Source organism: Caloenas nicobarica, chromosome 11 (assembly GCF_036013445.1).
Source record: "Caloenas nicobarica isolate bCalNic1 chromosome 11, bCalNic1.hap1, whole genome shotgun sequence".
Classification (NCBI taxonomy): domain Eukaryota; kingdom Metazoa; phylum Chordata; class Aves; order Columbiformes; family Columbidae; genus Caloenas; species Caloenas nicobarica.
In genome coordinates this window covers 15,895,592-15,914,042 of record NC_088255.1, presented here as the reverse complement: position 1 = coordinate 15,914,042, position 18,451 = coordinate 15,895,592, and the positions used below count along the sequence as shown (strand labels likewise).

Here is an 18,451-nt window from a genome sequence, read left to right as displayed (position 1 = left end):
AAGTATAGGCAAACAGGAAAAAAAAATGTACGATAAAATAATCTTCTTCGTAAACTGTTTTGGTGAGTTGCAAAAGGTAAATAGAAAAATTAATGTCAAACATTGGGAAAAAGATAAATTGGACACAAAATACGTTGTCTGTAAAGTGTGTATATATATTCATGTATTCATATATGCATGTATATTTTCAGTTGAGATATGAAAGCGGTTATATGTGTGTCCAAAACATTAAGCCCGAAATGTTGTTTCTCTTGATAGCATTTACAAAACTTGCAAGATAACTTTTCTTATAATAATGTTTTAGTAGAGACTTGGTATAAACAAGCATTCAGGTTTGCTTGTTGTTTTTTCTTTTGCAAAATGTTAGTGCAGAATGTCTGAAAACCACAAGGACTTCTTTTTGGTCCTCTGCCTTTTGCCTTTATTTTAATAAAAGTTTAAATGTCGATTATACATGGAGAGAATTGAACTAATAAAGAGGCAAGGCAGATAAATTGGATTTTATAACTTAGATGAATAAAGATTGGCTTGTAAGAGATGCGAGTAAAACAAAGCTATGCTAATAACAACTACAAGTATGCACCTGTGATTTAGTCGTTCATTGCAAATATTTTCCCTTCAGTTTCATTTCAGTGTCACTTTGACAGTTGCAGGTTGTTTTTTTTCCGTTTTTGAGATCTGTTTGTGGTTTTTGCTCTCTCTCTCTCTCTGTGTATATATATATATTTATATACATATATATGTGAAGTTAGGATGGTGTTGAACAATAAAACATCCTGAAATAAAATTGTGCACATGTATATTAAAATAAACATATAGTATTTTTTAAAATGTAGTGAATTTGAAATTTAATTTTAAAAATACCTAAATTGCACTTGAGCTGCAGCCACTTTGCTAGGATTAGAATAGGAGGATATTTACAGTCAGGTTTTCTGGTAAAGCTTTTCTTTCCCAGGTTATGTGAAATACTTGCACAAACAGGAGCAACTGACTGTAACTGTACTTTTTGTCATCAGACAAATGGAAGGAAATAGCTCAAGAGCTGCTGTTTTCAAATGTATATGTTAAAGAATTCTGTCCTGATCTTGCAAGCTCTTGGACAAGCTTTGAACTTTACTACTCCTCTCAAACGTTGGCATAGACTTGTAATATGATGATAATACAGGTAACGAGTTTCTTAATGACTGGATTATTCTTATCAAATCTTCTTTATTTGTAATTGCCTCTTTATAGAATCTGTTCCCCATTGTATTTCTAGGGCTGGCCTACTAAATTTGTCACAGAGATTTTGCAAATCTAAGACAGCTATTTTGCGATCTACATTTTCTTCTCTTTCTGCTTTTATCAGTGAGTAGAATTGCGGTTCTCTGCCTTTGTTCTGGTAGTGGATCTCCTTGTTGCTCCTCTGTGGAGACGGATGCTGTGAGAATGTATTGCTCCTTTGAAGAGGCCTCTTAAACTTATTCGGCAAGTACAGTCATCTTTAAATAAGCAGTTGTTCTCTCTTGGCTTCTGTGCAGGTGATGTCTTTTAAGCAGCTGCAATACTGACATTGCTTGGGGAAAAAAAAGTAACAGGTACCCCTGGCACAAGACAGCTTCTAGTAGGTTTGGGAAGGGTACAGGACTGTTTGTTGTGGCTGAGAAACACATTACAATAATTCACATCAAAATGTGATTTTTTTATTACCTTAACTATGTGTCACTGTAGTTAAAGAAGAATGATTTCGGCTAATCCAGTTGTCAGCAGGGCCCAGACAGACTTTACTAGGCTCTGAGAAAGCAGGAAAAGAGTCACTGGAAATTCTGTGATCTCTTTTGCCAAAAATCATCTGATGTCAAGTCAAAGATCTTCCAAGGCAAGTGTCTTCATCAAGAAGAATGTTGAGAAGAAAAGAGTTTAAAGTTTGAGTAATATTTTCTTTAGAAATATAAATACTTCAAAAATAGAAAACATAACTGTTGAGAGTTTATGCACATTGTATGTAATATTGGACGATACATAAAAGAAAAAGCTCTCTTTCATATGGTCATATTTTGCAAAGATGTACTTTGATGTTTTCAGATTAATTTTTGACTTTTTATTTTTCTTGCCATTTTGCGAATATTTTTCTGTGTTTCTTGTTCTTCACCAGCTTTTTTTTTGTGCACCATCTCTGATGTCAACAGGAATGTCTATAGTTTTACCACAGGGCAATGGGGCCAACCTCCTTTTTATATTTGTGCTCACACCATAATAATGACATTTTATTATCTCAGGAATATGACTTGAATTTTTGAAGTGATAGGAATATCACATCTTCTTTTGCTCGGTTTATTTGTAAGTACAAAACACTACATATGAAAGGAGTGCCTACTGTGTTACAGCTGATCTTCCTAAACCTTTTTTAGACCAAAAAATTATCTACATTGTGAAGGATCCCGAGTTTGTGAAAATCAGACTGCTTGGTCTGCTTTGGTTTTGAAGTAAAGTATTAATTAACTGCATGCGTGCAGGAAAACAAAGTCTGTATTGAATGAAATTAGGAAAGAGGAAGAGTGGAGATGCCAGTGCAATTGCTTAAAGATCTAAAAACATGATGAATAAAGAAGTGCCAGAAAGATGTAATTCCTTAGCTTAAGAGAGGACTGAATGAGAAGACAGGTGTATTCAAGAGCATTGCGAAGCGGGGGGCTCGTGGCCGGTGGGGAAAGAAAGAGATCAAATTGCAGCAGTGAGGAGTCAGGATGGACAAACTCAGTTTTCTAGTGGAAGTATTGAAATGGAGCTATCACCTGCGGGGACAGCGGTGCTTCCATTGCCTGAGGTCCATCAGAACAGGTTCGATCACCTGTGTTGTTCCCACCAGACAGTTTATTTGTCATGTCCTGGGGCTGAGTGATGGACTGTCTGACCTTTGGAGGTTCCTTCCATCCCTGCTTTTGTTAACGGATCTCTAACTACACATTACAGGGATTTTAATGAGATCAGAGTACAAGACTGATACATGCTGAAACCTATTTTCCACCTCTGTGACCTGTTTAGCAATTCTGTTTCATCTTGAATTTGTTATATCTATAAGAATGGCTATGGTAGATGTAATGTAAAGGTTATATTTTTTAATGAGTTTGTTTTTTGGGGGGTGTTTCTTGCATGTCATCCTCCAAGACGATGCTATAGCCCATCCTCCTCCTGTTTAAATACCCTTCTCTACTGTAATGTTGCATTCAGGCCAGTTATAGAATTGTTATTCTACTTGAGAAAACTAAGAGGGTTTGTGGAGTGGCTTGTGGGGAAGCAGTGTGGCTGGAGCGTGCATCAGAACGAGCAGTTGTTCCAGCTGGCTGCGTGCATGCACGAGGTCAGAAACTGTTGGATTCAATAGACTACAGCTTGACATTTGGTTCGTACGTAGGTAGTCATGTTCAATAGCGAGCTTTGTAATCCCATTTAATTTAATTTTATCTGTGAATATGTATCCCCTTAGGAAAAACTAATTTCTTAGTGGAACTAGCAGTAAGAGGAGGTATGCTGTGTGATGTGGAGGTTATGTGTCTACTGCAACGGTAAATGTGAGAAGAAATCTTGTGTTTTTATAATGCTTCATTAGCAGTTTTCTTGACCGTGAGCAGAAGAGTGAGGAAGCTGGAGAACTGATTTCTTCACAAGACATTATTAGCCATAGCTAATCATTTAATAGCTAAAGAGTATGCTTACACAGCTGTGGCTTCATATCTGTGTGTGGTTTGCAGAGAAGGTAACTGCTGCTGGGAATATGTAAAAATGCAAATGATTATATTCTCCAGGTAAATAATAACCAAAAGATCCTTCCTTTTGTTCAGTTAAAGAGTATCTAGTGGTTGTTAGATTAACGCTTGACTATTGAGTGCCCTATTAATAGCTACATAAGTAGCAGTTGGTATAAAAAGATATGATTTTTATATAGTGTAATAAACAGCTGTGAATTAATATAGTATATAAATGTGTCAAATTCACAGTGTGTCAGAATTGGCTTGGGTGGGCTTGAGCCACTACTATATTTGGGTGAGTATGAATGTATTTCTTAAAAAGAAAATGTTAAGGTTTTTAAGTTTCATGCCACAAGAAAGATGTTTTTGATCTCATCAGTATCACTAATGTCATTAGTGTTAAAGCTTCATCAGCGTTTTTACACAGGTAGTCTTTGAAAGGTGACTGTTGCATCTTCAGCCAGTGATGAAACTTTGTATTCCGTTTCTTAGCATGGCCTAGCACATTCCCTAGCAAACAACCAGGATTTACTTGCAAAACAGTATAGTGCTATTTTATAAATATTTTCCGCATATGTACAACTTAAGTGTTTATAACAAAATGCAATTATGTTCTCCAAAAACGGAGAAAAGCAGGGAGCCATGGGCCAGATGCTCATGAGTCAGAAGGCATAAGAAGGAAAACCCAAATAATTTAATTTTTTAAGCTAGTTGCAGCTTTCTAGAGTGTGAGTTCTTGGGTTTTTTTGACTGGGATTATAATTTCTCTCACTGCTCTGTAATTTTTCTCTATCTCCTTACCAGTCCTGTGTCTCCTGCGAGGCCGTGTGCTCCATCTCCAGGTGACAGTCACTGGTGGGCAAAGGGAAGGAGCACTCAGGGTTGGACCCTGCAAGTCTCTGAACTGGTTTGCTTCTCTGGTTGGAATTTTTATGGTGCTGGACAGCAATAAAAGTGTCACCGCAGCTTCTCTCCCTGCTGAACTGCAACAGAGAGACTATGAAGAAAGGAAGAGAAAAAAAGAAAAGAGAGAAACTGAGAAAGTGTTGCAGTGAAACATTCACAAAAGCAAGCTTTAGTAATGCTGACAATAATTAACATATTTCTTTTATATCAGTAAGACTCTTGTCCTAGATTAACAGAAATATTTTTTTTTTATAATGGAAGAAATACTAGTTTCCCACTAAATTCAGTTTCAAAGAGTGAAGTAGGTTGGCCAAGGTGCAACCAGGGATAATAGGGGTGGAGGAATGTGTGACTGTAATCTCATTTAATCAAATGAGGATTTCCTCACAGTCTCATGGGCATGTGTTGTTGGAGAAATAGTTCTCTTTTTGCTTAAGACATTGTGTCTTCCACCACCCCCTATCCGCCCATCCTCCTGTTGCAGTCTCCATCCTCTCCTCTTACTTTCTAAACTCCTTCCCATCATTTTACAGGTAATTATTTTCCTTCATACCTGTTAGAAATCTGTCTCCTGACTCTCCACTCTGCCTCTCCTCTTTCAAGTAGGATGGGCTTTAAGTTTTTTCTCTCCCTTTCTCCGTATCGGTGCTGTTTGCCTTCCTAACTCGTCACTACTAAACAGTTTGATGTAACATTGCAGGTAGAAAAGGCAGCAGCACTCAAGCGAAGGAACAAGTTTCTCAGCACTTGCTGTGTGGGGGTGATTGCACTTCATGAGATGAATACCACCTGATAAGAAAGCTATCGTTATAATAAATACAGTTCAAAACCAAGACTTAATCTATACATTTGATTGATCTCTGATTTCAAAAACAATATCAAGTTACGGTCTTGTTTATGTATGTGCAAATCCCAAGAAACTCTTTGGAAAGTGCTGAAGTCATTCTGGATTTGTGGAAGTATACTTAAGATCAAGTTTTGGCCTTCAGCTTCAATAATCAGAAAATTATTTACAGTTATATTGTTTGTATTAATTACTGGCATTAGTCAAGGGGTTGTGATCCTTTAAGTGCTTTGCAAACAGTCTGAAGGACATTTTTTCCAGTAAAAAAGAGTAACTAAAAATCAGAACTTGATTTTTGCTTAATGCAACAAGCCACAAGCTTTTAATTTTTTAATGTACTAGTTTAACTGTGGAAAACTACAGATTTTTGAAAGGAAAGGTGCTATAGTTACAGAAGAATAAGAAATCAACCAAAGCTTTAGGTCTCTATTTTCACGTGTTTGTGGTGAAAAATACCACTGTCATTTTATGCCAAGTTTTACAATTCACAGTCAAGTGCATTTCCAGAGCCAGTCTGAGAAACGCAGTGTATCGTTTGTGAGGGGAAGCTTTCTGAGGGTTAGCAGCAATCTAGTACAGTTTGCTGTGTGAAGTTCATGTGCAAGAAAAACAAGATAGAGATAATTTTGGTATTATGTCAAGATTATATATTAGGATGACAGGTATCACAGTCCCTAATAGGTTGCAGAGTGTGGGGATAATGAAGAGTGATGCTTTTTGTTCCTAACCCTGCCTTGGGCCTGGTAGGTAACTGTGGGCAAATCACTCCTGCTTCCTCAATTTCTCTGTCTGTAAAAATGATGATAATGGTGTGGATTATTTTGTGTTTCATTTTGAGATCTAAAGGGAATACATAGAAATGAAGTGGTAGGAACATGATGGGGAACATAAGGTGGTAAAATAAGCATCTGTATTACAGCCAGCTTTGTACTGGCAACTGATTATAAAATTATTGATTCTACTGTTCTTTCCTGTTGAGGGTATTACTATGTACTTGTTCACAGAACTGTAGAAAAAAAATCTTGCTGTTATTTCTTGTGCTGGCCTATCTTTCAGCTTCTCAATCAGAATTTACCATTAGGTCATTCTGCTTTTATTCTTGCACATTACCATCCCCATGAGCGACAGTTAAAGCTGTAGTTAATGGAGGATAAGGACAGCAAAGGTCTGTCTGTCTTTCTTTTCTCTATCTCCTCCCTTTCTATCTCTCTGTCTCTCTTTGGCCATTGAAAATGTAGGTCATATTGCATCACCATAAAATGGAACAGTCAGAAAGGTGTTTGAAAAATGCTGACATCCTTAGCCTGGGGTGCATGCCAGTGTCCTTTGTTTACATTGAGAATAGTGTTGTACCTGGGTAAGAACCATCGGCTCTGTTAAGGTTAGTGGTATGGTACCTAAATTATGAGTCAGATTTTAAGATGACTTTCATCTGCCTGCAGTAATTTAAAATTAGACAGATAAAATGCAGCCACTCACAATAATTATATACATGAGGAGCTAATTTCAAATCTTTAATCTGCAATAACTGTGACAGTGTAGTTTGAATAATATTACCTTTAACAGAGCAGCTCAGTAATAAATTTTGCAAATCATGTTAATCATGTACCCTGCATTGTCTTGATTAGCTCTGCCTTTCTGTCTTGCAAAGTATGTTTATATTATACCTTTGTATATTGTTTTTCACATATACTGTTTTACTTTGTGCACCTTTTTAAATGAGCCAATCAGGATTTTATTTATTTAAAAAAATGGAAAATCCTGATGTCCAGTGTCTTATTGCTTGCTTCCAGTCTTTTGTTGTTTGTATTTCTGATTACAAGTTGTAATTGGTATGAAATATTCCTATGTCATAAAATGTGCAACATATATTTTTCTTCTCTACAGCTGTATATAAATACCATTTTTAAAGAAAGATATAAATATAATTTCAACTGTCTTTATTTATATTAGTTTGCTACAGTAAGCTAATGTGTTTTATGGATTGAACTTTCAAATGGTAGAGTAAATCATACTGCAGGATGCAGGTGTTTTGAAATATAAGACAAGATACTTGCTTATAGAATTTTTTTCATTATTTCTGAAGCCAAGAATTTTTTAACCTGTCTGTTCCATGCTTTGTGTGGTTGTACTTAAACAGCTGAAGTGCAATATGCAAAGGCTTCTTATGACATTGTTAATCTTACTGCAAAGGAAGACTTCCAAGTTAAAAGAGAAATTCTTGGAAGATAAAGCTAAAATTAGTGACAACATGTTTTTTTGAGCAAAATAATGAATGCAAATCTTTTCCTGTTGCCATTAGGCAAAGGAAAATGACAGCAGGCAAAGTTAAGACCCCTCAAGTGCACTTTGGTGTACGTAATTACTTTGCAGCTTTTAATCAATTTATTTAGAATTATCTGAAAGGTGTTGTTGCTTCTCCATTGAAGACGTTATTTAAATTCGACCCTTCTCATCTCATTGTCTGTACCCTATCTCATTATCTATACCTGTGCATGTTTTAAATAGTTTCAGAATAACTTGTACCATTATTATATTTTGCACTGAATATTCTGTTGCATTTGTGTTTGCACAAATAATAGCAAATATTTAGGTAATTCTGAGAAATATATTGGTATACATAGGAACTATATGAAATCTTGAGATGCTGCAATTTTTTAGTTGGTATTTATAGAAGTTCAGTATCTAATCGCTATTTGAAGCATGTAACTGGTACTTACTTTTTAATATCTGTGAAGATGTAAAGAATTGTGTCTCCCGAAGGGAACAGGAGGGCCAATTATTAGAGCTTGCAGCTCTTGTACTGTCTTTGACCCCCTGAGATTCTGTAGTCGGTGGGTCCTGAGTCAGTCTCCAGCACAAATTAGATCAGCCTGAGCATTGCTCTGATTTAGGAGCAGCCCCAAGTCTTCTGGCCGCCTCCCGTTTCTTCAACACATGCCTCCCACACCCACTTTTCCAGGGGCAGACTCAGACCTCGTTAGTTTATCCCCATAAGCAAAATGTCTAAATGAAGCCCAGTAGTGGGGTGATGATACCTAGCATGTGCAAATCTTTTATATAAATGTGTACATTGCATTTTGTTGTAAATTTGGATATTTAGTAGCTAACAAAAGAGAAAGAATGTTCCAAAATTCAGGCACATTTCTTTGGTGCCTATTTCTGACAGCTGAGAAGAAAAAGAGTTAAAGGAATTTGGATAGCTGAGGCTTTAGTTTTGATACTTTCAAAAGTTAGGGAAGCTTTATCACATACATTTACTTTTCCTTTCTTTAATGAGTTGCTTTGCAATTACAATTTTCATGTAAATATATTTCCCTTAAAGAATAATATGCATTAGTCATCATAACTATGTCTTTATTACATGCATCTCCACAGACAGAGTTTTGACTGGGATGGAGCTTTTACTCTGCCACGCTGTGGTTTCCTGTCTTACAGTAACTCCTCAAAGGAGCAATTGCAACCAAGTTTCTTTGATAGTCAGGCATCAAGAGTGACATAATGCCAAGTCTGCTTCATTGGTTTGAAAATGCAGGCCTTTTTCCATTTTTGGGGATTGCTGTTTTGACTGGTTTTGTCATCTTTCAATGAGCTTTCCCTTTTCCAGGGTACCCAAGTGCTTACCTTCTGGAGAGAGAGCTCCTCCTGCCGCCTTCACAATCATCCCATCGCTTCCTCGCATTACTCTTTGCTGACAGTTGTGGTGGTAATTGACCTGCTGTAAATTCTCAACAAGAATCATTCCTGTTCTTTGCCACCCATTATCCAGAGAAAGACTTCTCTTTAGAGGGTCGTTAAGCTGTCACTTTGCTCTTTTGAAACTTATGCTCTTAACTTCCTTCAAACTCAACTCCAGATGTAATCCCTACAGCAAAATTCACAGGTGGTGACATAATATGCTCTGATCTCTCATATACAGGAGTAAAATTCTTGCTATTCCTTCCTTCACCTTCATCTGGTCTTTTACCACTTACTTATTGCCCTATTCCTAGATTTTTAAGTCTTTGGAGAAGTCGTCTGTTGTATAGGTAGTTTTTGTTTTCATTTTTTCATGAAGCAATGGAACTTGTTTTTTACGTAACTAATAACATTTGCATCAGGATAAAAGAAAAGGCATTTTGCATGCAGAGCTCCTGTATCCCCTGAAGAAACTGGAGTAGAGATGGAGTGAGTTACTCCCGCAGCAGGGGGGACGTATGCTCGAAGGGATTGGGACTTTGAGGCTAAACACTGAATGATCTTCTGTGAAGGGGGTGGTCCATGTGAATTCAGAGTCTCCTGTCCTAAACATACCAAGGAAAAAGGTATTTTTGACAAACACTGCATTGCCTTTCCCAGTGAGCAGCAGCAAGAGTTGAAGAGAAGGATTTCTACAGCAGTATTCAATGAGACTTGGATGTGTAACAAGGAAATACAACATTTTCTGAGACTTCTACTAGTGCAGAACTTTGTTAACAATCATTATTATTAACCATACTGCAGAACAACGACTGGAGAGTAAAGAGAGCAAATAATACTGGACTTGCTTTAAGTGTTGTCCACTGAAGACAAGAAAATTCTGGATTTTATAGGGTGTAGCTAGAATATAATTAAGCTTGGATGTGCTTCTTAAGATCAATTATGTCACTGAGCAGAGTAAAGCTTAGAAACAATAAATATATCTGCAGGTGATCTCAGTCAAGACAGCATCAGCTGCTAAACTGCAGTTTAAAAGAAAAAAAAAAAGGGGTTATCCTCAGTGCCTAAGAATTTAAAGACATGAGCTTGGTTTGCAGACGGCTTCCAGAGGAGCAGCAGAAGGCAGGGAAAGGTTAGTTCTGCTCCTTCCAGTGGGCAGAGCCTGCAGCCCGCGGGCCGGCGGGGGCGCCCTCTTGGACCGCATTCCTCTGCTCTGGACTTTAATCCTTGGAGGGGAAAAATATAGTTCTCTCTGAAGCGTCATCCGGTCCCAGCGCTAGATTGGCTTATTTATATCTATCTTCATGACTTTTTAGTAGATGAAAAAAAAGTCGCCAGTTTAATTTCAGAGGACTTATGAAAATCAATTGTTTGATCTTTAATATAATCTGGGTACAATGATGGTTGAAAATTTTTTTTAACAGGGCTTTGGTTTAGCTTTAACCAGTTAGGCACTGGTTTATGCTAAACCAAAGCAAACCAGGCTTCAATTTGGTTTATATAAACAGTAAGTTTATAAGTACTGAATGAAAGGATTTCAAAAAACCGAGCTTGAGATGATGAAAGTTCCTTTTGTGGGAGCTCAATCTGTACATCTCTTTAGTTTTTGTTAAATTCTTCATCAGCGATACAGTAGTAGTCACTAATGACTATTACATGAGGGATCATTTTTAGCTATCCGCGTTCTCTGACGTGGTGGTAAAAATGTCAATGACTGCGTACCGAGAGCCCCTGTTGTTGGAGTCGTGCTATATTCTAGAAAAATCCTGTGTAGAAAATCCAGTGCTGTCGTGTTACCAGCTTGTGATACAGACATAACCGTCTGCTTGGGAACCTGGTCAGTAAGAGTCGATGTAAGTGCAGTAACTGGGCTGAAGACTGAGATTTCATCCAATGCATACCTTTCTGGTAATGTCAGGCTGCCATTTAAAGAGCTGCTCTGTACGTACAAGTGCATAACAGCTCCCTGCTTACCTTTCAATTTTAAGTCCATTGCAGAAACTGTATTTGTAAAATTGATAAAATGCTTCGTATTAGTTTTTAAATAGACGTATTTATAGTTATAAGGTTTCAAATGTCTTACTGCTGTCCTCTTTTTTGTTTGTTTTCTTTCAGAATTAATCAGGTACAAGTTAGAAAAAGCTTCCAACATCTGAACAGATGAAGATCAATTGATGAATCAACCCAGCGATTCACCATACTTTCAAGGTACTGTGACTTGCTTACCCAAATATTTTCCTTAAGCATAATATTCACATACTTTAGGTGTGAGAAGCATGGAGAACAGGATATTAACAGGGTTGCAAAGCAAGTCTGAAGTGTTACCAGATGCAGTGGGGAGGCTTTTTTTATTTCGAACTGCAGGTGTTTAATATATGTTTCAGTGGGAAATAAAGTGACCTTACAATCAACCTAAAGGGAGTTCAATGCATGGAACAGTCAAAAAGTGAGTTGGATTATATATCTCAATCGCATAGATGAAGTGATTTGGACAAGTAAGATGTGGCAGAGAGGCAATATTTTTAATTTATTTCTTATATTTTAGAAGTAAGCTTCTTTTTCTAAATAATTATTTGTATCTATCCATGTTTCCATGATACTTTAAAGCATTTTAAGGCTATTATGCTCAGGTATATACCATAGCCTCCCATCTGCATCGATTTTGTTATCTCATAAGTTGAGAAAATAGAATTGTAAACTGAGGCAGAGACTGTACAGTTGCCTAACACAGCGAGGTTATTCTCCATGACTTAACATTCCTGGCAGAATGTTTGGAAAAAGAGAAAATTCTGATAATAAATTGAAATTTTGGCTAAAAAGCTGCTAGTGCCAATTCTTTTATCAGGTACTGATAATTCATTGAAACAATATCTGTTTCTTTCTCTGTTTCCCTTACATTTATCTCTATTCTTTATCATCTCATGCATTTTACCATTTTGTATGATTTTGCTTGACACCAAACAAGAAAAGACTGCACTCTAAGTTGGCATTTTTCATATGCACAGATTTGAAGAATCCAGTCTGTTAGAGCCTGGCTAGTATTTGCTGTGCAAATTGTCTTTTAATGTATTTTAAAATAGATTGCTGCAGAAAGGGGCATTACAGTTAGCATGGAGCTGGTCTGCAGAACTTATTGAAGTGGCAGAGTTAATCTGGGCTCAAGAAAAGCAAGGACTGTTTGTCATGGTGTGGCTCTTGCAATATGTAAGGTTGGAAACTGTAATATCTGAGGTTTCTATAACAAAATACTTTTCCCTGGATTTTCCAGCAGCCTGAGAAATGTCTGTATTAGTGAACCTAGAGTGCCCTGGGGTTGAAAACTAAAACTGGCATTGTTCTTAACTCCTTCCTTACTCCTTGTCACTAAATAGGGCCACAACATTTGTCAGATTTTCATATAATTATAGGAAGGTCTGGATTGGAAGAATCCTCTGGACATGATCTGGTCCAACCTTCTCTTAAAAGCAGGTTATCTGAGGCATGGTCAAGCCAAGTGTTAAATATTTCCAGCAAGTGAAACTCCACTATTATTCTGGGCAACTTCTTCCAATATTTAATTATTCTCACAGTGAATATTTTTTCTTGTACCCAGATAGAACTTCTGAAGCAAGTCATGCCTGTTGTCTCTTGCTCCGTCACCATGTTTTGTGTGAAGAGAGTACTACCATCTTCTCTATAACTATGTTTTACTTATTGGAGGACCGTGATTGCATCCCACCTGAGCCTTCTCTTTGCTAGGCTGAGCAGACCCAATTCCTTCAGTTTTCTCCAATACGTTTTCCAGCCTTCTCATCACCTTGGTGTTCCTCTGCTGGACCCTGTCCAGTTTTTTAATGTATCTCTTCAACTGGCTCAGTCTTCCAGCCTGTCACAGTCTCTCTACATAGTGATGCTTCCTTCGGGTGTATCTACCTGTCTTCCAGGTTTCATGTCATCTGCAGGCTTGGTGAGGATGCACTTAGTCATCCATCTTCCAGATCGTTTTAAGAGATACTGAACAGGAGTCACCCAGTATTGACCCCAAGGAACTCCATTTGTGACTGATGGTCAGTTTGATTTTGAGCCATTACCACCCTTTGAGCACAGCAGTTCAGCCAGTTTACCACCAATCTCATGGTCCACATCCATGACCTTTCAAGCTCACTCTTTTAGCACCCTTGGATGCATTGTGTCAAGTCCCATAGACTTGTCCATGTCCAATTTCTACGATATTTTGTTGCTAGCCTGCTAAGCATGTGGTCGGTGCAGGTAGCATCAGCAAGCAGGAATCGAATTTGAGAAGAATGGTATAAATTTAAATTTCCATGCGCCGGGGTTTTCAGGACCCTTGCTTTGATGTTAATCAGCACATGGGTATTCATGACTTCTGAGGGTATGAGGTCTCAGGCAGCTTCACATCATAGGTAGGTGTCCTTGTGGTCTGGAGGAACTTCTGAGTCCTCTGGGCTGTGCTTGGACCCAGAGGCTTCTGCCTCAATGAATTGCCAAGGAGCCACATAGACAAACTGGCAAGAAACCAGGCAGGGTTATGAAACCTTGCATGGCAGTCAGGTTCCGTCAGAAGATCGTTGATATCAAACTGTTCCCATTAAGTGCTTTGATTTCAAAAACTGGAAATTCAGCTCTAATGTTTTGTTACAATTGATCTGAATAGCTGTGTATTTTAATCATTCTAAATTGTAATATCGTATTCTCTGTGTATAAATGAGAAATTAAAAGGTCATACCAGTTTCTGATTCCTCTGATTAAAATGATTCATCTGCATAGTCACGTTGCTGAAATTGTTTTAACATTTCTGAATTCAAAAGGTGATTTCAATACCTTATATAAAATTAATAAATATTAGTTTGATTTCCAAATCATTAACTGGGTGTGTTTTGTGTAGTTTTAGCTATTTGAAAACACTTGAAAACTCTGTGACACTATTCAGTGTTTTCTCTTCAAGAATTGACAGTATTTAGTGACATCTAATCAGGGCAAAGATCTGTGTTCCTGTATTCTGCATAAACCTTACTGTGCTTTAGATCACTATGGCATCAATTCTTTCAGAAATATGACTTGCATTTAAGACATTTGGTAGTTATGTAAAGAAGGAAGTGTTTGCAATGTTTTGCTAGATACTGTATATTTTATTAACACATAGCAATGACATTGGCTTATAGTTTGGGTGTAAAAATATCGTACTGTCTTCAGTACAGTCATTATGATGTTTGGATAAATATATAGGGGCACCTATTGCATTCTCATCCTGATGCAGAATTCTTCTCAGATTTATTTACATTTATTAGCCTCCATTCCCTCATTCTGTCTTCTTAGAAAAAAGATACTTCAAGTTAGTCATGTAATCTTAACAATGTTGTTCTTTCTCCTGGTACAGGTGGTTTATAGTAGGTTTCCACAATCATTTCATATTCCAGTATTTAAAGTAGCTGTAGTCCAGCACTTGTGAGCATCTTTATCTCCCCCTTTCAAGTGTTACTCATTAATAAAATTATACTCGTTAACATGTTTCCAGGATCTATGGGAAAAGGATAATAGACTGGCATGGTTTCTTGTATAATTATTTATTGTGTGCTGCTCATGATTATTATTCTTTGGGATCATGGTCCTGCGTATAGTTATAAAAGGAGAAGTTGCTTGATTTCACTGGAGGTGAGAGTGAACTACAGATTATCGTAATGTGGGGTTTTTTTATATGTTAATATTTTTCTACAGTGAGGCTTAAATGAAATTGCCTGTTTTGTTATGGCTGGATAGTTGTCTCATCATCTGGACGTGCTGATTTCTACAACCTTTTTGTCTCTTGCCTCCCTGCTTGCCCAGTTATATTCCTACACTTCTCATGCTGGAGACATATTTTGAAATGCACAAAATACACTCCCAGTTCCGCTGCTGTCAGGGTTGGGACTTCACTTCAGTGTATCAGCTCCTCGAGTTGTCATTTCATCTTGAATCTCATCTACCAACAAGTCTTTACTAATAATATTCATTCTTAGTTTTTAAGCCCTTCTTGCTTTCATACCTTTTAACTAGAATTAACTTATTTGATCTCTTTTCGTGCCGTAATGCCCCTCAGATCTTTTCCTTGACAAAATTTTTCATGAATTCACTATTTTTCTTTCTTCTGAGTACTGATAAAGTGACACCCTCATAGGTTCTCCCTGTCTCTCCCTTTGCACTTCAACTCACGCATCCTTTCACTTCCGTTGTGGAAAACCATCAGTGAATCGTGTCATTGCACTTCTTCTGTTCTCCAAAGAGTTTGCAGATCCATCCTTCCTTTTTCATTCTAGTTAAGACTTATCACATCTCAGGTCTTGTACAGAGGCTGTCTTACAGATTCGAGCTGAGCAGCTGAGGAAGGTGTTCCCTGTTTGAACAGCTTTCCCAGACCACCTGGCAAAAGTACGAAACCTGCCAGTACAGGTGAAAAAATGCCTGCAGTGTCATGCCACAGAATAACCACCCTCTGCAGTTTTAAGCAGTTGCATGCTGTTTGTAGGCATACATTTAATCATAGTACGGCCAGCCGTGGTTAGTGTGTTGTTTTTTAGTGAGATTTAAAACTACGTTTTTTCCTTTTTTTGTGTGTTTTGTTTCCTCTTCTTGACTCCGTTCTCTCAGTCCTTTTGCAGACTGTGTTGTATTTGTTTGTTCGTTTACACTTTCTTCACCCCATTATTTGTCCATTTTCTCTACTTCATCCGCTGTTTTCTGCTGTTTGCCTGCCTCATGTTTTTCCTTCTCCACTTTCTGTCTGAGCTTAACTTACTCCTCTATGTTTTTTCTCCCTGTTCTCTGAATACCTGTTCTCATTCACACATACAACCAGTCTGTGGTTATTCACACACCATCTCAGTCCCAACGCTCCTTTTTGGGCTGTTTTGCTTCCTCAGTTAAGCCCTTTGAATTGTAGCATTTCTGGACCACTTCTTATTCTCTTAAGGGAGTACTGGCTGCCAGGCAGCACTTTCCATACTGGAGTGTTCTGCCCCCTCCTGACCAAAATCATCCCACTTAATTCTAGCTGCCTGATTTTTGTGTATGATCATCCTTGACTACTTCTGTGGTCAGTGGGAGGAGAAGGGCTTCTTCAGAAAGTGCTTTGGACCAGGAAGGACCAAACTGATCCCAAAAGTATCCCTTGCTCTCAACTGATGGCCAAGGGGGCTTTGGATGACAGTGCTCCTGACCTGAATGTCTTAGATTCATAGTAGTCACCTCTGTTCAACGTCTACAGCTTGTACACATGTTTTCAATTCTCATCTCCTTCTAACATGATGGATTTTCAGGGTTTTTCCTGCTTTTCCGTAAAATCATCAATGCATCCATGTATAGCACTATGGAAACAATTCAAGAGAATTGAACTTGTGTGCTTAAAAAACCCAAACACATATTCAGCATAGTGAGTTTGTGGGAAAAGAAAATTCTCTCCACCTCCAGTCCTTGTAAAATTAGTTTTTCATCTGCTCCTATTGCTGCTCTGTGACTAATCAGTCTTGTGCACTGAAGTGATGAACTGATCTTTCTGCTGCCACTTTCCTCCCTCTACTGGAATACTGATGTATTCACGACATAGTGGGAAAATATTTTACTAGCAGAAGAAGGTTTACTAAAGAACAGCCTGAGGCCCAGACTGCAGAATTAGATCTTGAGTAGGAATATATAGGAAAAAAAGAGAAGCTGTGAAAGAGGGAGGGGGGAAAATGCAACAGCCAGTTTGAAAGAACAAAAAAGAGCAAGAAAGGGGATAACCGAAGTTATATGAAGTGACAGGGGTGTGTGCTTTACCTGTTCAGCTGGCACTTTTAAAGCAAGAGACACTTTTGAGTAGCTTGATGAGTGTCAGCCTTAGAAACTGAAAAGTTGATAGTGTATGGGCGTGTTAAAGTTGTTAGCTAATCAATGCAGTTTTTCCAAATTAAACCATTTTACTTTTGTGTAATTTGACATACATACATCAGTAATGTCTAAAGAAAAGAATCGTGTGGTGTGTGAACATTAAATTGATACGCCATGGCAAAATCTATCACTATTAAAAGGTGGCATTTGTGTTCTATGGGTCTGTTTGGTCGCCCATCACTATATTTGCTTTATGACATATGTAAAATAAGTAACAGCAAAAGCCTTGATGAATTTGATGGTCACTCAGATATATCAAGAATTCTTTTTTCAAACTGCAGCTGGGGCAGCTTTCTGACGGCTTCTTCCAGAACACAGGAGAGTTCCATTACTGAAGTTTGTTATATAAAGCAGAATATTTGACACAGGGAATACAGCTCTGTCTGTAACTTGGCTTGTCCTGTGGTTGGAGTCTGAATTCAACTGCAGATGTTGTATTAGACTCCATTTGTGGAGCATTTGAAGAGCTAAGCTTAAAAGAAATTGGTCATAGATGGTTTTTTTCCTATCTGGCTTCTACACCACCAAAAAAAAATAAAATAAAGCTTAGGCTGTCTTCAGAAATCGTTTAGTACTTGACTGGCATTTTTCTTCCAGTGATTTTCTTAGCTTTAATTATAAGTAGTTTTCTATATTATAAACTATTTGATAATTAATTGAACAATAACATCCTCCATTCATAATTTATCTTTAAATTTCACTCACATAAACACCTTTTCCCATGCTCAGCCCTGAGCTGAAGGGCTGTTCCACTGTTTTGGGGGAAGCTCCAGTACCGTTAAGAACACGTGTAACTGAAAGATCAGGGCCCAGCTCAAGAAGTTGATAGCCCTTGTTAATTGATCCTGCTACAAATGTCTGCGGCAGAACTAATCGTTGCTATCATTATGTACATCTCGTGCTTCTTTGTGTTTTCCTTAACCAGTTAAATTAGACTTACAGTGATTAAGACGAGGGAAAAATCTCACTAGCCATTCTGTATTAGATCTACAATTTTACAAGATACATTCTGAGTGTGACATGAATTATTGGTTGGAACACTGAAACTATTCTTATAATTACAACCTATCCCATCCCATATGACAATTCTCTGATGAGCTTTTATTTATAAATATTTATATGCTTGAATTTGGAAAGGAACATTATATCTTTGTGGATTTTCACAGTTTAAATGCAAATAGCAAAGCATTAGCTCAGCCTGCACATATGTAGACCTTTGCAGGAGTGGGACCTTGTGGTCTAGCGAATTTATTTACAGTTTTGATTTGTGCAGCCTAGTTTTGCAAAGGTGTGTATGTGATCTACTTCCACTCATGGTGCTCTCGAGCTTATCCATGGGCTGAGTACCTGTAGAGGAGGCAGCAGATGAAATTCATGTGTCTTCAGCTGTTCA

The 18,451-nt window shown here is 37.7% G+C and overlaps 1 protein-coding gene across 2 annotated transcripts in view; it reads left to right on the top strand.

Moving 5' to 3' along the window:
- The window catches only part of ATXN7 (ataxin 7), an 87,670-nt gene that overhangs the window by 7,044 nt on the left and 62,175 nt on the right, over positions 1-18,451 (top strand). For both annotated transcript variants that reach the window (XM_065642456.1, XM_065642452.1), the window contains exon 2: positions 11,272-11,364. In XM_065642456.1, coding sequence (XP_065498528.1) covers positions 11,331-11,364 — 34 coding nt within the window. In that variant the 5' untranslated portion in view covers positions 11,272-11,330. The remainder of the gene's footprint in view (positions 1-11,271; positions 11,365-18,451) is intronic.